We start from the raw sequence: 20,755 nt of genomic DNA on the forward strand, positions 1-20,755 counted from the left end.
TTTAGTAATGGATTGCAGCCCAACAATGCTTTGGGGTCCTTCCCCACCTGACCGGAGGCGATGTATGTGACACCACTGCTAGCGACAACATGGCCCACATTTCTCCCACTTGACCTCGATGCTAACTGAATGCTCACCACTCAACCACAATCACAGAACCAAGACAAAGGACTCTGACCACACAGTTGATCACCACTCAGTACAGAGTGAGCTCAACAGTGCTAACTAGATGTCTTTATCTGACAGTTTTATCTAGCAAGTACCTGGTGTGGACCAGTGAAGTCTAGACCACTCTGGGGTGCCAATCATGAGGAATTAAAAAAAAACACCCCCTAAATCCTTCTTCTCTTGGAAAAATCCTTTGTGACACAGCATTATTACTCCTGGGAATGAGTCTTGGTCATGATCCTATTTTCAAAACAAAAAGCACAGCAAGAATAGAGGTAGGACTTATTGCCATCCAAGGGCTTTCCCACAAGGCTGACTGGGCTAGGAACATGGGCACAGATATCATCTCCTCAAAGCCAGGAGCGTGCGGATCGCAGTCCCGTGTCCCTGGCTGACGGTGTCTGGATTTCCAGGCCATGCCCAGTCTCCCTTCTTGTGCTGTATGTTATTTTTATTTCGTTTCTTCTTTATGGCAAGAGGGAGGGGGGAGGGAGAGAGACTGGATGACTCCCGTTGTCTTGAGACAAATCAAGATGTAAGGGGTGGCTTGGAATCCACAATGAGACAAAGGGAGGGAATCCTAGGTCCATGGAAGCAAAAGGTGGGTCAGGTTTTGCTCATCTGCGAGGGGCTTTTCAAGTGTTCTGGGGCGGATTTCCCTGATGGTTTAGAGGCTGCGGCTGGGTTCCTCAGAGTAGACTTGGGTTCCTGGAGGAAGGAAGACTCGCTCCACTTGGCATCCTGGGAGTCGGCAATGGTGGACACATCAGCTTCGCTGGACAGGTCTTCTGTGGAGAAGTTGAGGCTTCCAAGCTTGGCAAGAGAGTGCGAGCGTTTCAGCGGGGACGACACGGTCAGGCCCGCCAGCCGCAGCCGGGTCTCGATCTCCTGCGTCCGCTGTTTCACTAGCCCGGGCTTCCCGCGGACGCTGTGGATGCTGTCGCTGCTCGAACTCCGGGTCAGGTTGGAGCTCATGGAGGAGGAGGTAGGGGTGTAGCAGATGGTCTTCAGGAAATCTTTCGTGAAGTTACTGGTGTGATCCAGGCGGGAGAGGAAGCAAGCAGGACTCTTGAGGGAGGCTCCTTCGGATGGCGGTGGAGCGGCCTCTGGTTTGTCATCACCCGGCAGAGCAGGGGGCCCCGGCTCCTGCCCGGCAGCCAGCTCCTGGCCCTCGGGGATGCTGGCCTCCAGTCTGCTGGCTGCGCTGTCCCTGCGGGCCGCCGCGGCGGCGTCTGCGGGCAGGCTCTTCAGCTTCTCGAGCTGTTTGGTGTGCTTGCGGACCAGGCCTGCCTTCTGCAGCTGAACGATGGACTCCTGGTGCTGCGTCAGGTAGCTGTTGCTCGTGGGTCTCTCAGACTCGCTGGTGAACAGGAGCCTCAGGTCCTTAGCTGCTCTCGGGTCTCTCCTGGGGGACATCTCTTCCTTTACAACCTCCATGCAGGGAGGGCTCTTATCACAGTGAAAATTCTTCAACAGAAGGGACTTTGGCAGGACTTTTGGGGTCTCTCTAGAAGGCTCTGGAAGGCCAGCTGACAGCTCTGGGGCAGCCCCAGAGCCACTGCTATCCCGCCTCTTGGAGCCTGCTGGTGGTAGGAATGGGGAAGTGTCGGCTGGGCCAGAAGCTGGTTTGTCCAGGGCTTGAGACCTGCTGGACGCGTGGGCCACAGGGGAAGAAGTGACGTGGGGCAGGAAAGCTGGCTGGGTGCAGATGGCGGGAGCGCGGGGGTCTTCGCGGGGCTCCCGGAGGGCCTCAGGAGCCCCGCCGGCTGTAGGGTACATGCAGTCCGCACAGGGTTTGTAGGAAGGCTTGACTTTGTTAAGGATCCCAAACATAGCATCGTGCTGCAAAGGGACGGAACACGGTGAGACAGGGCAGCGCTGAGCCGGGAAGCAGAGGGCAAGGCGGGCAGCAGTGGCAGGGCGGGGGGAGGCTGCCCGTGTGGCTCATGAATCCCTCAGGCCTCTGGAACCCATTAGATCACGAGGAAGTGAGGTCAGAGAGTACTTAAGAGATGCCCAAACTGACCCTAGGCCCAGGGCAGGCCTCGGCCACGGCTAGTACGGTTAGGCAGAGCCTCGCAGGCCCCGTCTTCTCAGCCCCCTGGCACAAGCACAGGGTGAGCCTTTCCAGGCCCCGATCTCACCTGGAAAGCAGGTTACCACCCTGCAGCCAGTGGTTCTGGAAAAAGGAATCAGAGGATGTTCTGACAAACATTGAAAGCCCCCTCCCCTCTCCCCAGCAGGGGAGAGGTGTGTGCACAGTCCTTGCTGTGTGGCAGGAACACTGCGTGGCTCTGGAAGCATGGTTTCTGCCACAGGCAGCTGACAGCTCTCCCCGACCCGCATCGGGAGCCTACAGGCCCAGATGGAAGTGGGGTGGAGGTAGGTTTTACGCCAGTTTCTATCATGGACTTCTGGTTCCTGGGGGGTCTGTGTGGATGGAATGTGAGCCTCCACTTCTTGTCCCCCACCCTTGCCCCACCATAGGCCAACAGAAGGGGGCTGAGATAGAGACAAGAAACACACGGGCAGCCAGGGGCCAACTCGGTGCTATGTGGCAATGAGATGCTGGAGCTGGGTCAAGAATTCCCAGGTTAAGAACTATGGAGGCTTCTCATGAGCCCTTCTCTCCAGGCCCCCTCCCCCATGAGTGGAGCCATAACCAAAGTAATGCGGATGGCAGAGGACCCAAGTTCTCCAAGGTCATAAGTCAAGGTGGCCCAACAAAAGAGAAGCCCAAAGAATACTGGGCTCCACCTTTGAGCCTGTGGAGCAGACACAGGTGCATGGCAGTAGAGGTGGGCTTCTCTTTTGTCAGGAACCCTGGGATCAGCTTTCTTTTCTTTTTCTTCTTGTGTTTTTTTTTGTTGTTGTTGGTGGTGGTTGTCGTGGGCCTAAACTCTGGGCCTGGGTGCTGTCCCTCAGCTCTTCAGCTCAAGGCTAGCACTCTACCACTTGAGCCACTACCACTACTGGCTTTTTCTGCTGAGGAATGGAACCCAGGGCCCCATGCATGCAAGGCAAGCACTCTACCACTGAGCCACCTTCCCAGCCCTCCTGTTGTCATTTTGTTGTTGTTGGTCTTGGGGCTGAACTCTGGGCCTGGGTGCTGTCCCTCAGCTCTTCAGCTCAAGGCTAAGCATTCTACACTAGAGCCACAGCGCCACTTCAGGTTTTCTTCAGGCTGGCTTTGAACCAAGATCCTTGGATCTCAGCCTCCTAAGTAACTAGGATTATAGGTAAGAGCCACCAGCACCTGGCTTCTGTTGTCAGTCTTGAGGCTGTTTCTGAGCCTCTCTGTGTTCAAGGCTAGCACTCCACTACTTGAGCCCCAGCGCCACTTCTGGCTTTTTCTGAGTAGTTTATTAGAGATAAGAGTTTCACAGACTTTCCTGCTCAGGCTGGCTTCAAGCCTCAGATCCTCAGATCGCAGCTTCCTTGAGTAACCAGGATTACAGGTGAGAGCCACTGGTGCTTGGCTGGACCAGCTTTCTTGACCTAGAAGCTTGCCTGAGACTTTAACCAAAGCATCTACCAATTAATTTCTTCTAGAACCTGGGCTGAGATCTGGCACAGTTGAGGTATGAGTGCACCTTACAGAGCCCGGGGCACACAGGCAGGAGAGAATGCCTTCATTCATTTAGGGAGTGCCGGTTCCATGCCAAGATCTCAACTGGGCATGGTCTGTGAACAAGACACGGCCCTGGGGCTCACAATGCGGAGGGATCTGGAAGCTGTGTGAAGTGCTAGGGTGGGTGGGCTGGGCGGAGCCTCCCCAGAGGAAGGCTACTCAGTGCAATGGGTGCCTCAGCAGAAATCTCTTGGACAAGCAGGGGCTGACCAGGCCATGGGGCAACAGGGCTGTAAGGCAGAGGGGTGGGCTGCGTGTCCCTGCCGTCGTGGCAGAATCTCAGCTGGCAGTCTTGTCCTGCCGGCGTGACTCTCCCGCCAAGCTCTCTCCACCCAGGAGGCTCTGCATGGCAGTCCTTCTCAGCCTCGCTGCTGGCAAGCTAGTCACTGCCACGGCTGATCTGTCAGCACTCCCTGTGCCAGCTGCATGATGTCATCATTGTCACGTCCTCACGTTCGCCCTCCAGCTACCCCATCCAACTGTGCGTGTGCAGGGTGATCTGATGTGAAGCCCAGCCCTGTGCCATCCTGACACCATGGTGAGTAACGGGACTGGGACACGCTGACGGATGCTTGTCGCTAGGTCCTGTTCTGCTGCTTCCAGGAACCTGATTGAATGCTGGTGGGTGAAGGAGCCCAAGTCCTATGCCAGCCCCTCCCCTGGTCACCATGCAGTGGCTCGGTCAGGCCACTGGAACCAGTCAGGGCACCACTCCTGGATGAAGCGGTTCTGCAGCATGTCTTTGGGGGAATCTGCTTTCTGAGGCTTGGTGAGAAGTGGGGGAATCCACAAGCATGGCCTCTCCCACCTGCAATGCACTGGATGGCCTGGGGTGTGCACAGGAGCACACTTTGTGCTGGGACTTGTGTTAGACAAGCTGGCTCTCCACCTCCGTGTCCTTTCTGCTCTCACATGAGAATGAACCCCAGCTGCCTGTGAGGTGGGCAGGGAATGCCAGGGAACATGAAGCTAGCTCCTAGCCCCATGCCTTGGGAAGCCAGAGCAGAGGCAATACCCTCCACCCTCCAGAGAGCCAGCCCCACACGAAACCAGCCCCAGCCCCTGGGCCAGTTCTGAGACAGGTGGCTGATTGTCTGAGTAAGAATGAGGTTAAGGCTTGGCCTTGCTACACACCACTCACTCCAACCAATAGCTTCAAGGGACAGATGGGTCTGGGAACCGGAAGACCAGATACTAAGGATGGAGGGACTGCTGCTGCTTTCCCAAAGGCTGGCATGGCACTGTGACCACACGGTGGAGCACTGCAGGGGGAGGGGGTCATCCATATACTGATGAGAGGTGAACCTGGTGATGAGCTGCAGGCCTTAGACTTTATACATAAAAAGAGGGGAAGCCAGGCACCTATAATCTAGCTACTCAGGAGGCTGAGATCAGCAGTCACCGTTTGAAACAGCCCAGGCTGGGATTCCATGAGACTCTTATCTCCAGTTAACCACCAAAAAGCTAGGAGTGGAGCTGTGGCCTACTAGCTTTGAGCACAAAAGTTCAGGGAGATGGAGAGGGAGAAAAGGAAGGAAGGAAGGGAGAAAGGGAGGGAGGAAGGGAAAGAAATGAGCTGGAAATTTTACCCAAGATACAAATAAGGGGTATGAGGGGTAGATGGCTCTTGGGGTCCAGTTATTCCCTCCTGACCCTCATCTCCTAGATAGGTACACATACCTTCCTAGTTGGCCAGCCCCAGTCCCCCCCCGCCCCACTCTGTAAACTCGCAGGTGGCTGAGATGCGAACCATGGAAGGTAAAGGGGGGGGGGGGCTGCTCTGTGGAGCGGGCATCTCCCAGCTCCGGCTTACCTCAAAGTCATCAGGACAGCTCCTCTTGCTGTTGTTATTGTTTAGGTTTTCCCGGTTGAGTGGGCTCCTTGCAGGCGGGGCAGCAGGCCGCCCCCACCTCCCCACCCTGGGACTCTCCTCCGGGTCCATGTCCTCCATCTGCTGCAAGGTGCTGTGGGCTTCGGGGCTCCCGAACTCCAGTCTCTTCTTCACGTCCTTGTTGCAGAGCCCAGTTTCTTCCTGGGGTTGCGGGGCCTGCTTGGGCGCCTCCGCTGGCTGGGCTGCCTCATCCAACATAGCATCCCTCTCAAGATCTTCTAGGTGGACTAAGCTGCCTGCACCATTGTGGGGATCAGAGAGTCTCCGGAATGAGTAGGGGAGAGAGGGCCCTCCTGGGGTCTGGCCTCCTGGAAGCCCGGGCTGGGTGGCATCGTGTAGGCAGAGCAGCTGGGTGTCTGGGGCATCATCCAGGCTCTCAGGCAAGAAGTCGCTGGGCTCCGTGGGGTCTTCCACGGGTGGCTGGAGGCTGCTGTCCGTCTGCTGGCGCCACAGCTTGTTGTGGCGCTGTTTGCTGTGGGGAGGAAGGGTAGAGGAAGGAGTGTCAGAAGGATAGCACCCTAGGACCCAGGGCCCTGGTGAGGGTGCTGGGCTCCCAGGAATATACCTGGGACCCTAAATCATCAAGGCTCCCACAAGATGCTGTGTAACTTTTCCCTTGTGGAGACAGTGGGGCAGATGTGTGGAGGGAGTTCTGACTCGTCACCTGTGCCCAGGAGTTTGGCTCTATCTAACTGCGCACACTTGGCACACACTGATACCCCTTCCTCAGTGTTTGTTCTCCTAACTCAACTGTAGTGAAATCCACACACTAATGTAATGGAAACACAATGTGCATAAATACATTTGGGAAGAGCCTAGAAAATTGCTATTTGTTTAGGCCAGAGATTATGGATCAGTTTTAAATGCCTTAGTACACATCATTTAGATTTTGTTTTGCTTTGTTTTCTAGTGCTGAGGATGGAATCCTAGGGCCTTGTGATTACTAGGCTAATTAGTGCTCCTCTACTGAACTATGCAAGAAAGGGGGGAAGAGAGGGTGAAAGACAGGTAGACAGACAGACGTATATGTAATGAAATAAAGACACTTCCACAGGCCTCACAGGAAAAGTGTTGGCATGGTGTGGGAGGGAGAAGATAAGTAACCACAGCGCAGTGTACGCTAAGAGGCTCCAGGGGGAGGGAGCATCCTGACCATGGGGCACAATGCAAGGTCAATCTTGTGTAGCCCCATGCCCAGCCTGCAGACCCAATTCAGCTGCAGTGAATATAGTGAGTGGCCAGCTGAGTCTTCCTCCTCCTTCCTCCCTTCCCCTTCTTTCTCCTCCCCTAGCCCTGCCTGGGGACCAGTCCAGCTGCTCTTCACTGACTAACAGTGAAGGAGTCCGGAGATGCCCTGAGCGGTTCTTTGGACTGTTCAACTCTGCCAGAACACGCCTGCTTTCCCAAACTTGGCCAAGAAGCTGATGGACCTCACTTCTGGCTTCTTTCCAACACAAGGCAGAAAGAATCCGGAAGGCCACCACTCACACAGACCGAGGGAAGGTAAGAGGGAGGAAGAGAGCGAGCCCTGAGCTCTTGGCTTCTGTGTGGACAGCCTGGGCTATCAGTCACGTAGGGATCTGTCTGTGATTACTGGGGGCCCCGCCCCCAACACCTGAAGTAGGCAGAAAACCTCAGGGCCCCCTCACTGAGCTCTCTCTGCTACCAAGGCCATCACTGCCTGGCCTGTGCATCTCCCTCCTGCTGTCCACTGGCTGTGAGGCAGACAGCGCCAGCTCCTTCTTCGTCCTCATAAAGAGGAGAGCCTGAAGCAGAAAGACCCTTGCGAGAATAAAGTCACAGATTTTAGCACCTACATTTATTGAGGACTTATAGATTTTTGGTGGTGGTGGTGGTTGTAAGTCTTGAACTCCTGGCCTGAGTGCTGTCTCTGAGCTCTTTGCCTCCACTTCCCTTTTTTTGGTGGTTAATGGAAGGTAAGAGTGGTTAAATATACATAACACAAAACTTGCCATCTTGATCATTTCAAGTGCACAGCTCTGCAGTGAACATTTATAACGTTCACCCATCACCACCATCTGCTTCCATAGCGGCTTCCATCTTGCTAGAGCTCCAGGTCCCATTAAACACTAACTCTCCTTTCCCCTGGCCTCTGGCAACACTGCCCTACTTTCTGTCTCTTTAAGTCTGACTATTCAAGGCCTTCAAATAAGTGCAGAGCTATTCTACGTCTTTAGTGCCAATGGCTTCTTTCACTTAGCACAATACCCTAAGGTTCATTCATGGTATAGAAAGTGACAGATTTACTTCCTTCCTTTTGTTGACATGTAGTCTACTATGTAGACCAGACTGGCCTTGAGTTCCTGGACTCAAGCGATCCTGCCACCTCAAGACTCCCACGGCGCTGAGACTACAGGCATACACTACCTGGCCTGAATATAATTCTCTTCCTTCTTATGGCAGGGAAAAGTTCCATTGTGTGTGTGTCTCCCATTATTTATCCATCCATCCATCAGTGGCTACCTTTGGGCTGCTTTCAAGGGCTGCTGCTATGTAAAATAAACACCTGGTACACACCCCAGGTGAAAGGCTGGGCCATGCAGCAGCTTTCCTTGGGGCTCTGGAGGGACAGCCATAATGCTTCTCACAGTGCCCGCAGAGCTGACATTCAGGAGAGTACAGGAGAGGGGAGGAGGGTTTAGAGAGACTGCCAGCCCATCCCTGGTGGCACCTGATGGCTGGGAGAGAGCAAATGGGAGGAGTGTGTACCCACAGCACATACTGGGTAACACGCTGCCTCAATGAAGCGGTCAGGCTCCTTCCCGAAGCTTTCAGTGTGACAACAAACTCAAATGGATTCCTCCTGGGAACTACAAATTGAAACCCAAATAGTAGATGTTTTTCTCAAACTAGCTCACTCCCTATACTTTTGGCTTCAGAAGCCACTGTCAACCTGGCTGGCTAGGCTCTGCCCGCCCGCCCCCCTCTCCCAAGGCCAGCACCCACCTGGCGTCCAAGATGCCTTCATACTCAGACAGCTGCCTCATAAAGCCGGCGTTGGGCCGGGTGACGCTCCGCTTCTGCTTCACATAGTTATACGCTTTCTCCAGGGGCCAGCCGAATTCCTTCATGGCGTAGGCAATGACCGTGGATGCAGATCGGCTGACGCCCATTTTGCAATGGACCAGGCACTTGGAATGGTTCCTCCTGCAGGGAGGGGAGCAGGGATTAGACATGTTCATCACGCAGGCTCTGCCACGGGAGGTTTCCAAACCCTCAAATTATCTCACAGCCCAAGCCCTCTCAAGTCCTCCATTTCTGGGGCTCATTCCACCAGCCTGCAAAGGAAACAGTGCTGCTGAGAGGCAGATCAGCACACCACAGAGAGCATGAGAAACCTGCCTTGACCGGGCAGGGCCTCACTTGGCAGCTGAGCTCAAGTGCACAGTCCTTAGGGACAAACTGGGAGCCAGTCCAGCCCTGGGACAGGTGAGGCCACCCACAAACCTTCCTGGGGAGCCAGGAGCTGCTTGAGGGGCCTCAGCAAAGGCTTCCCCCAACTGTCTCTGCAGATGGAGGTGCTGGCTGAGGAAACGAGGTCAGCAAAGCTGGGCCATGGGGAATGAGCAGTGTGGGGCTAGCCAGGCGAGAGTGGACAGCACAGTCCAGACTTGGGGAGGAAGATGGGGCTGACTGTGACTTGTAGGGAGGCGGGGCCAGGCCCAGGCATGGCTGATGTAGCCATATTCCCAGCCAGGGTGGGGACAGCATCTCTCTAAGTCCTGCTCCTGACGAGAGGGAATGCATAAGCTGGGTGCTGGTGGCTCATATCTGTAACCTTCGCTACTCAGGAGGCTGAGATTTGAGGATCGTGGTTCAAAGCCAGCCCAGGCAGGAAAGTCCATGAAACTCTTATCTCCAGTGAACCACCAGAAAACCAGAAGTGGTGCTATGGCTCAATTTGGTAGAGTGCTAGCCTTGAGCAAAAAGAGCTCAGAGACAGTGCCCAGGCCCTGAGTTCAAGCCCCACAACTGACCCCCCCCTCCCCCCCGCCCAAAAAAAGGAATGTCATGCTGGGAAGGGCTGCACCTGTGAACCTTGATTTTCATACGAGGGAGACACACCCGGTAGGACTGGGCTCCAGCTCTCTGTACCCCAGGTCTATAATTCCTTCTGCCATAGTCGCCATCCAGGGAGCCCTGAGTGTGTCCTTGGGGTTTGGCAAGGGCACACCTGCATCTTTGGGCTGGAGCAGTACAGAGGAGGGTGTTTCTTAACTCAGGATTAACTATGTCACCACCCTGGACCTCAGTAAGAGGTGGACCACTGAGTTCAGGAACAGAAGGATGGAACTAACTTGAGGGGGAGAAAGCAGCCTCTATTCTGGGGAGCAAGAGATCTAAGAAATCTAAGGCCAGATCCAAGAAATCTAAGCCAGAAAGCATCGGCTCTTCCCTGACCCAGAGAACTTCCCTCCCACTGGAGGGAGCCCCCAGGGGCCCCTGGCATGGAGCCTTTGCCTGGAGTCAGTGTTGCTCATGATGCTTTCGTGCCATTATCAAGGCAGCTGGGAGAGAAGCCCATCAGGACCCCACCTGGAGAAGACCCAACTTCCCCTCTGGTGTCTGGGGTCTTGCAGCTAAAACCAAAGGTCAGCAGATGGCAATGTTTCCTCCATCCAGCCAGCTCCTGAGCCCTGGCCTACCCTGCACCTCTGCCCGCCCAGCCTCTGGCGACCAGTCTCTTCCTGAGCCCTGCTCGCTGCCCACTTACTTGGCTTTGTTTATGAAATGGTACGCCTCGTTCCAGTGGGCAAGCAGGTCTGTGGTCTCCTCATCATACACTCGGATGTTGTGGTATGCAAATAAGCCGGGGAAAAAATTGTCTATTTCTCTAGTAACATTTAAAATGTAGTCAACCCTGCAATGGAAACAAAGCAAAAACAAATCTGGAGACTCAGAATGAGGAGCTATAAAAAAACAAAGTAACAAAAAACTGGCAGAGAAAAACAATTTAAATACATACAAATAAAGGTTGAGATTCTGTTTTTACTGGACAGTAATTTTTTTATATTGCCTACAGGTGATAAAAATGAATATTTACACACACACACACACATCCCACATGTGACTCATACACCAAAATCTATTTTTAAAAAACCTTTTAATAAAGAAAACTGTTCTGGGTGCTGGTGGCTCATGCCTGTAATCCTACTCAGGAGACTGAGGTACAAAGCCAACCCAGGCAGGAAAGTCTGTGAGACTCTCATCTCCAATTAACAATCCCAAAAAAGCCAGAAGTGGAGCTGTGGCTCAAGTGGTAGAGTATTAACTTTTAAAAAGTTCCAGGACAGGGGCTGAGAAGGTGGCTCAGTGGTAGAATGCTTGCCTCACATGCATGAGGCCCTGGGTTTGATTCCTCGGCACCATATAAACAGAAAAAGCTAGAAGTGGTGCTGCGGCTCAAGTGGTAGAGCACTAGCCTTGAGCTGAAGAGCCCAGGGACAGTGCCCAGGCCCAGAGTTAAAGCCCCATGACAGACCAAAAAAAAAAAAAAGTTCAAGGACAGAGTCCAGGCCCTGAGTTCAAGCCCCAGTACCATCACATTAAAAAAAAAGCAAGAAGGAAGGGAGAGAAAAAGGAAAAGAACATTTAGTCTGAAACACTGTTAACCAGTACTAACCCTGAAAAGCAAACTTATTTGTTATTTAACTATATTTCTAAAGCTCCAAAACTTACAACAACTACCTGTAATAGTAATCCCAGCTATGGCAAAGGCAGAAATGAGATTGTTATCTTAAAAAAAAAAAAGGTAGGGACCAAGGTATGGTGGCTCACACTTATAATCCCAGCTGTGCAAAAGAGGCAGAAATCCAGAGGATCTCAGTTCAAGGCCAGCAAGGGCATAAAGTTAATGAGACTTATCTCAAGAAAAAAGCTGGACGTGGTGGTTCACACCTGTCATCTCAGTTGTGTGGGTAGTGTAAGGAGGAGGATGGCATCCAAGATGTATTTTAATTTCTGCAAGACCACCAAAATAATTTCAGGAGTTGGAAAACATCTCCCATAGGTTTCACAAATAAGTACTTAAGATGTATCAAACAGTATCTTTAAAAGCCACCTATGGGTCCCGGCAAAATGGAAGCATGGAGTGTCTCCCCACAGCTGAGTGCCACTCGGCTGAGCACACTTCTTAACCAATAGTTTTAAAGAGATATTTTAAGATTTGTTTAGTCTTGGTTTTCAAATGTAGCAATTCAAGAAGGCTGTCACCTCAGACCACAGAAGGGTGATTTTGTGGCTCTGTTTGTTTTTTTTTTTTTGTTGTTGTTGTTTTTTAACACAAGTCCAGACATCTGTTCCTGAAGGTCTCCGTTAAACATTTTCACTTACACTGCTGAGTTCTGCTCCAAGACAAGCATGTTCCTGCCCAACACACAGCACTCAGTTCAAGATTCCCCCCAGGACTCAAAGCAGAACACCAGACAGAGGCGAGCGTGATGGAGCTGTCAGGGCTGTGGACTGGTCACGCAGCCAAACACGCCGTGCACACGGGGGCAGCGGCCACGCTTCATGGAGGAGGCAGCGGTAGGGAGTTTAGGGCCCAAGCAAGTCCAGGCTGTCCTATGCGTCATTTGAGTATGATTTAGGAGGCTTCTCCCTGACATACTCCATCCTCAAGATTCCAGAATTAAAAACCCATCCATCACTAAATAATCACTGATGGGCTTCAGTTTCATTATGCAAAAGCCCCTCCAGCCACTTCTGAGAGCAGGGAGAGGCAGTCAGCAGTGGGCAGCCCTGGTCTTGGGCTCCACAGCCAAGGCTGAGTGGAGGCTTCCTAAGCTGCTGGAAGGAGGGGAAGACAAGGGAGCAGACTCACCCTGAGCCCTGCAGCTCCTCCAGATTGGATGCATTCCATTCAGAGCCCTGGGGGACAGATCACACAAACCCCGTGAGTGTCACACGTCAGCCTCAGAGCTGCTATGGATGCACAGTTTTCCCTAACCCTGCAGCCTTGGCCTTGGAGACAGAACTGGCAGAGGCTGAAATCCAAGCAGGGTCCTGAGGTCCAACAGCATGACAGAGAGAGAGAGAAAGAGAGAGAGAGAGAGAGTGTGTGTGTGTGTGTGTGTGTGTGTGTGTGTGTGTGTGTGCCTGCCCGCATGCACGTGCATGGTCGTGTGTGTGTGTGTGCCTGCCCGCATGCACGGTCCTCACTGGCCCCTTGGCTTTAGGGACCCCAGCTCTTCCACCCTATTGCTTCAGCCATCAGAGGCTACAGTCTGTGCCTCCCTTACCCCTGGGTCACCATGGGAATTGGTCTACCTTTGCTGGGAAGTATTCTGGCAATACTGTAAAAGTTCCTACCCTCTGACCCAGTAATTGCACTCTGTCAAAAAGCTATCCTGAGGAAATGACCAGAATTCACATAGATTTAAGGGCAAGGATATTTATGGTTATTCATAATAAAACAATGGAAATAACCCAAAGGACCCACAGGAAGAAACCGATAAAATAAATGACGAGAGAGGCCTATAATGGAGCCATTAAGATAAAGCAGCCTTTTGGAGACACCATGTAAGGAAAAATAAAATAACAACAAAAAAAGAATGTGTATAAACCAACATTATGATTGCTTCCTTTTCTTTCTTTCTTAAGAAGCTAAAAAAGAAGCCCACACTCAATGATGGCCCACACTCAATTCCAAAAAAAATCCACCCCAAAAAGCAAAAAAAAACAAGACAGGGAAAATAAACCCACCAAGATGTTATGAGGGACCACCATGAGTGTGGGACTCCGAAGTGCCTTTTTCTTCCTCTCATGGATTCTCATTCCCGACTGTCTACAACTTACTAGCTTAATACTTAAATAAGTATTAGCGTTAAAAAACAAAAGAAACTCTTCCATTCTCTTCCTTAGCACTCAGAGAAACAGAAGGGAAAACAGCAAGCAGAAAGGGTCACTGCTCTTAGGAGGCAGATGACATGAGAGACACCCAGTGTACAGCTCCAGGCCAAGTCCCCGCAGGGCCCTTGGGACTCAATGGCTCTGACCATGTTGGCAAACAGTGCTGTGAGTTGGGTTTTCATCTTTGAAGGAGAACCTCAACTATAAAAATTCTTTTCATATTTCTCATGGAAAAAGTGACATAAAGCGCCAAACCACACGGAGAGGGCCCAGGGTTCTAGAGGCTGTGAATTTCCTCTGATTGTTACCACCACCTAGTGGAGACTGGAGGGAGGAGGAGAAAAGGGAGCCTTCACATGCATGGCTTTCAGGGAGATCAGCCTAGCCCATTCCAGTATCTTTCAAGCACAGCTTCAAACCCACATGTGCCTCTACATGTTAACGTTCTAACACAAAGCCTCTATCTAGGCAGACGTCTACATATCGAGAGCACTGAAACACATGTATCTATGCAGAGCCATCTGAGGGACTGCTCACTTTCTGAGGTGGAAGGGAAGCCACCCTGGTCTCAGCAGCCAGGGCCCCTCTTCCCTCAGCCTCCCTACCCCTGATCTCCATTCATGGCCAATGCTCTGGCATCTCAGGGTGTGTCTTATGCAATCCCGGCATCACCCGTGAGGTCCAGGATGGAGGACAGGAGAGGCCAACTGACTAGCTGAAAGTCAGGAGCAGGTAAGGCAGCAGAGAAGAAAGTCTGCCCTGCTGGGTCTGACTTCCTCTCCACCCCTCAGCTGCTGCTCTAATTTTAGCAACATGCTTGCCTTTGAACACTTGCCAGTTGCCTTCTAAGGAGATTTACAGCATGAAGACACTGAGCACGGGCTTGCATACTAAGAGTCAGCACAAGCCACCCTGGTGGGTGGGTTCGGGGTGGGGTACAGGAGTTGGCCGGCCTGGAGAAGCTACAATTCAGCTGTGCACTCTGTCCCGGTGGAACTGTGGGGTTGGGTGGCTATCTGTCTGTTAGTCACAGGGTGGTCTATGGCCCATGAACCATTTGGGGGTAACAAGATGGGCTAGTGTATTAGCAAGGATTTGAAAGCACATACCACCGGATGAGGCCAAATTGCTTCCAGGTAACTCCCCGAAACTCAGCTGAAGCTACACCTCATACACCTGGCTCCAGAGCAGGGCAGAGGCTGCGGGCCAGAGAAAGGGTCGGGGCAGAGGCTCCATGACCCAAGTTTTCTACCTACTCCCCCACCCCCCCCCCCCCAACAGTGAGTCTGATTTCTGATCCTACAACTTAGATACCGCCAAGCTGTGCTTCTTACAAGATAAAGATGGTCGAAGATAAGAGAAGGCTTGTCCATCTGTCCCAAGATAAGTAGCATCTCATTGTCTATGAATTCCTTGAATTCTTTCAAATTACAGTTCATCTGTTTCTCCAACTCATTACGGATCTGCAGAGCACAAACCATTAGGAAAAGTGATTTGTTAAAGAAAACAATTGCCCACCTCTAAATGATTAAAATCACAATGCAAACCATGGTGTTTACAAAAAGGGAGATAAGTTTTACCTCCCCCCATCCACAGTAAAGCACTTGGACACTCGCAACATTTGTGTGTAGGTGGCAGGAAAGTGGTTACTCAGCTTATGAGTAAACCCAAGCGGAGGAATTTGTGATTTCACACGAGGGATCTGCTTTACCTGAGTTCATTTCCATTGCGTTGAAGGTGCTCATGTTTACAATTAACTATTAAATACATTGTCCTGAGAACGTAAAGTCAGTCTCAGGAATGTAGCACAATAAAGTTCTAAAGTAGCTGAGCGCCGGTGGCTCACGCCTGTAATCCTAGCTACTCAGGAGGCTGAGATCTGAGGATCATGGTTCAAAGCCAGCCCGGGCAGGAAAGTCCGTGAGACTCTTATCTCCAATAAACCACTAGAAAACCGGAAGTGGTACTGTGGCTCAAGGGGTAGAGCGCTTGCCTTGAGTTGAAGAACGCAGGGACAGCGCCCAAGCCCAGAGTTCAAGCCCCACAACCGACCAAAAACAAAACAAAAAATAAATAAATAAAAAATAAAGTTCTAAAGTATGTTAATTAAGCCAGGTGGGGTAGTGCATACCCACAAATCCAGCATTCAGGAGACTGAGGCAGAAAGACAGAATGTAAAGTCGGCCTAGATTATACAGAAAGACCCTGTTTCAAAAGCAGACAAAATAAAAACCTCTAGAAGTATTAATAATAGGAGAGCATATGGACTTTTAAAATAGCGACTTCAAGTTCTTAGATCTACCTAGTCCAAGCTGCCATTAAAATCCATTGAATTCTTTCTTCACAAGGAGAGGGCTTTTAAAGCAAAGTGCTAGCTAGGCACTGGTGGCTGAAGCCTGTAATACTAGCTACTCAGAAGGCTGAGATATGAGGATTGTGGTTCAAAGTCAGCCCAGGCAGGAAAGTTCACGAGACCATTACCTTCAGGTAACCAGCAAAAAGCCAGAAGTAGAGCTGTGGCTCAAGTGGCAGAGTGCCAGCCTTAAGTGAAAAAAGCTCAAGGACAGTGTTCAAGCCCTGAGTTCAATCCCAAAGACCAGTAATAATTAAGTAGTGCCGGGCACTGGTGGCTCACGCCTATAATCTTAGCTACTCAGGAGGCTAAGATCTGAGGATCTGGGTTTAAAGCCAGCCCAGGTAGCAAATAAACCACCAGAAAACTGGAAGTGGCACTGTGGTTCAAGTGGTAGAGCTCTCACCTTGAGCTGAATTGCTGAGGGACAGAGACCAGGCCCAGAGTTCAAGGCCCACAACTGACAAAAAAATAAATAAGCAAATAAACTAATAAATAGGGAACTACTTTTCAGTGTATCCCAAGGTCTTAGGTTATCCAGATAAGGTTAGAGAGGATCAGACATGAGACCAAGATGTCACAACTTTACTAGCAGTAGCTCCAGAGTCAAACTACAGCCTTACTCTAACACCTATACCCCTACTGGTACTGCTGCGCCACAGCACAAGCAGAGAAGAGCCTGCTAGGGCAGGGAGCATTCTTTTACCTCTTTGGAGGTCACATTCTCAAGATCCTGGCTCATCATGATGCTCCGAAGTTTGGCTTTGATGAGACGCTCGGTTCTTTCCCCTTCTGTTGGCCTGGAAAGAAAGGGCATTTAGGAAATTGCAGAAGCACAGGACTAAAGTCAGAGGATGCAGAAACACCAGGCACTTGGGTCTGGTGGTGTGGAGGTAGTTATGCAGAGGCAGATTCTCAGGGGTCAGGAGAAGCAGAGAAGCAGAGCTTGCTCCAGTTCCCACAGGAGGAGCCCACAGAGTGGCAAGCAGGTCAGACAGGTGACCATTTAGAAACTTGTTCCCATTCAGACCCTGCAGACCTCTGGGGCAAGACACCGGAACTGCCAGCGGAACATCCGCACTCCACTGGGCCCTTGGGGCTCTACCTGAGCATGCCTGTGTGTGTGGCTACTGCTGCTTCCTGAGCTACCTGTCCCAGCTGTGTCCAGTTCCTGCTACTTCCTCTCACATGGACTCACAACCTAGGACACCCCTGTAACTTCTACAAGCCAGTGCTACGCTAACAAGGCCCGAGGCCACCTAGGCCACAGCAATCCTTCCCCAGGAAGGTGACCACCACTTCTCCCACTCCTTTTCAGGACTGTCGCTATCCTCCTAAAACACAGGCGCCAGCACAACACAGAGGTCTGGAGTGACCGGAAGCCTGATTGAGAGAGAAGCAAAGAACAGCTTCTCCTTCTTCTTCGTCATCTCAAACAAGACTTTGAAGAATGCAGCTTCAGGCCACATGACATGGCCTTAGCTCATATGACACAGCCAAGTGCTCTGAGCTTCAGGAAGCAGACGCTGCACCCAGGCTCCTCCTAAGAGCAAGGCAGGCTTCCAGCAGAAAGGCCTGGACACAGCACTGTTAGGAGTGGGAAATGCAGAGCAGCACAGTCCTGTGGGGATGATAGAAGTGAGGGGCTAGTCCTGTAGAGACTGCCCATAGGCTCCAGACCAGGACAGGGCCTTAGACACTGGTTCTAAGAAGGTGACTGTCATCAAGGGCCTGTACAAGGAATGACCTTGTGCAGGCTCAAGGTCAGGCCCAGGGGATGGGGAGGCAGGCTTGGCACATACTTGTCCACAAACAGGGCTGGGGAGTCAGGCCGAGTGGACTCCAGGTCCTGCATGGCATTCCATTCGTTGATGCAGCTCTGCTCTGAGCCGATGCAGCTCTCATAGTAAGTGGCCCAGATGAGTGCCACGCCCCCGGGGAAGTAGTTGTGCCTCCGTGCCACTTCGCAGGCCTTGTGCAGTACCTGCAGTGCAGACCTGAGGAGGGGAGGGGTGTCAGGTCTGCGAAGGCACGAGAAGGGCTGGTCTTCCCCTCCCACACAAGGTTTAGGCAGGACAGTGGGTCAGTCCTTTGGAGTCCTACATACAAACAGGCTGTACGGAGGACACACGACAGCCTGAAACTTACAGCTGTGGGGTCCTACCACTGGTCTCGAACCCAGGTACCAACAAAGTCCTCCAGTGCATAGAACATCCCTCCCATCTCCAAAGGGAAAAAAATAAACAATGCCCCACCCTGAACTTCCAACCAGGCTAGTTCACAGGGTTTTTTGATGGTGGTGGTGGTAATGGGGCTTGACCTCAGGACCAGGGAACTGGCCCTGAGCTTTTTTGCTCAATGCTAGCATTCTACCACTTTAGCCACAGCTCCACTTTTGGTTTTTCTGGTGGTTAATTGGAGGTAAGAGTCCTGCAGACTTTCTTGCTCAGCTGGCTTCAAACCATGATCTTCAGATCTCAGCCTCCTGGGTAGCTAGGCTTACAGGCATGAGCCACAAGTGCCCAGCCACAGGTTACTTTATACTCTACCAATTCACTACATTGAATTAAGGTTTACTTCTGGAGCCATGGTAACCACACATGCAGGAAGCACAGTGAGGCCTCACGGTAGGAAAGAAAGCTCTTGACCATCGGCCTGGCATCTGACCATGTCCTTAGCCATTCCACCCCGCACTGGCCTACCATGTGCTAAAAACCTCAGATGCTCAGATGTCTGAAGGAAATGTGTTCTAAGAACTCCCTGAGAGCAGGTTTGGAGAGGCAGAAGACACAATAGTAAGTGTTTGTTTTATTTAGTCACCCTCTTTTACCTTTTACAAGAATCCCGGCTGGCCATGTCTCAGTAAGTGGGTGCAAGAGACCCCAGCAGAGGTAAAAGAGCCGTGGGAGGTGGGAAGGAGGGGTTATGGAGAATGTGTGAGATGCCATAGAGATTGCAAGCCGCCTCACTGCTGGGAGAAATAATCCTTGAGCTGAACATTTACTAAACTTAGTTCTGAAGTTTTCAGGAAAAAAAAAAAAAAAGTGGACCTAATTGTTTCACTTCCCTGAAGAGACAAAAATCTATCCAGACACCAAGAATCATCTGGGGCATGAGTGCAGCAAGGTCATGATTTCCTGATTCCCCGGGAATCAGGGACTGGCTGCAGCAAGGAGGAATGGAGGAGGAATGAGGCATGATACTGCTCTGTGGCCTAACTCTCACCACTCCAGAGAAAACTAAGCCTTGAACTCAGAGCCTGGGTGCTGTCCCTGAGCTTTTGCACTCAAGGCTAGCAGACTACTACCACTTTGAGCCACAGCACCACTTCTGGTTTTCTAGTGGTTAACTGGCAGTAAAAATCTCACAGTCTTTCCTGCCTAGGCTGGCTTTGAACTGTGAGCCTCAGATCTCAACCTCCTGAGGTAGCTAGGATTAAAGGCGTGAGCCACCAGTGCCTGGCTAGAAAATTATTTCTAAGGAGTTAAAAGGTTCCCAAACCTCACTTACCACATGGCTTGGACAGATACGGGCTTAAATATGTGCATCCTTCCTGCAGTGCTCACGCTGAATCCACTGAGAGCGGAAAAACAAAAAGAAGACACTGTGCTGAGCAGTCAGGCCCTGAACGGACTCACTGAGGGGAGGGAGCACTTCAAGGGTTCATGATGGGGATTACAGGAAGACCTGTTGGTTTCCTTTTTGTTAGTGTTGCTGTTGGTCATGGAGCTTGAACTCAGGGCCTGGGCACTATCCCTGAGCTTTTTACTCAAGGCTAGCAGACTACTACCACTTTGAGCCACAGCTTCACTTCTGGTTTTTAGGTTTGGCTAACTGGAGATAAGAGTCTCATAGATTTCCCTGCCTCAGCTGGCTTTGAACCACAATCCTTAGATCTCAGACTCCTGAGTAGCTAGGATTACAGGCATGGGCCACCAGCATGCCCAGCTGTTGATTTGTTTTTAAACTATCTTTAGAAGTAGTTGCACAAAGGGGTTTCATTCAACATGCCAATTTATGAGTACAATGCATCTTGATCAGTGTCACCCCAGGAAAACCTGCGTCTCACCAGCCAGGCCAGAAACAAACAAACAAACATAAAACAGAAAAAAGGGCCAGGCAAGGTAGCATCAACATCCTGTTTCCACAACCATCTCTTCCACCCACTACCTCAAGCACTATGTACTCATCCCCTCCCCTCCCCTCCCCTCCCCTCCCTTCCCTTTTCTTCCTTTTTTGTAGGTCGTGGAGCCTGAGCTCTGGGCCTGGGTTCTGTCCCTCAGCTCTTCAGCTCAAGATTAGTGCTCTACCACTTCAGCCAGTGTACCACTTCCGGCTTTTTCTGCTTATGTGATGTTGAGGAATCGAACCCAGGGGCTCATGCATGCAAGGCAAGCACTCTATCACTGAGCCACCTTCCCAGCCCCTCTTTTTAAAAAAAAATTTAATGAAAATACATTAATGGAACACAATATTTATAAAAAGGAAAAATATCCCCATCATCCTACCATTTTAGCAGATACATGTTTTAATACATGTTGAAGCTATGAAATTTCTCTTCCTGCTGGGCCCTGGTGGCCCATGCTACTCAGGAGGCTGAGATCTGAGGATCATGGTTCAAAGCCAGCCTGGGCAGGAAAGTCTGTGAGACTCTTATCACCAATAAACCACCCAGAAAACCAGAAGTGGTGCTGTGGCTCAAGTAGTAGAGCACTAGCCTTGAGGTGCCAGAGTTCCAGCCCCACGACCGACAAAAAAAAAAAAAATGAAAGAGAAGAAAAAAAACAAATCTCTCTCCCCATGCACTCCCTGGAGGAAGTACATATGGAACCGAGGTGGC

General features: G+C 51.3%; 1 protein-coding gene across 1 annotated transcript in view; it reads right to left on the reverse strand.

Moving 5' to 3' along the window:
- Positions 1-438: 438 nt before the first annotated feature.
- The window catches only part of Ssh1 (slingshot protein phosphatase 1), a 50,092-nt gene continuing 29,775 nt past the window's right edge, over positions 439-20,755 (reverse strand). Inside the window, exons 7-15 of the mRNA XM_042673423.1 lie at positions 19,426-19,491; positions 17,718-17,912; positions 16,622-16,715; positions 14,897-15,025; positions 12,535-12,581; positions 10,426-10,572; positions 8,658-8,858; positions 5,613-6,162; positions 439-2,010 (exon numbers count right to left, since the gene is read on the reverse strand). Coding sequence (XP_042529357.1) covers positions 775-2,010; positions 5,613-6,162; positions 8,658-8,858; positions 10,426-10,572; positions 12,535-12,581; positions 14,897-15,025; positions 16,622-16,715; positions 17,718-17,912; positions 19,426-19,491 — 2,665 coding nt within the window. The 3' untranslated portion in view covers positions 439-774. The remainder of the gene's footprint in view (positions 2,011-5,612; positions 6,163-8,657; positions 8,859-10,425; positions 10,573-12,534; positions 12,582-14,896; positions 15,026-16,621; positions 16,716-17,717; positions 17,913-19,425; positions 19,492-20,755) is intronic.

This window comes from Dipodomys spectabilis, unplaced genomic scaffold (genome assembly GCF_019054845.1).
Source record: "Dipodomys spectabilis isolate Male_0828 unplaced genomic scaffold, ASM1905484v1 ptg000826l, whole genome shotgun sequence".
NCBI lineage: Eukaryota > Metazoa > Chordata > Mammalia > Rodentia > Heteromyidae > Dipodomys > Dipodomys spectabilis.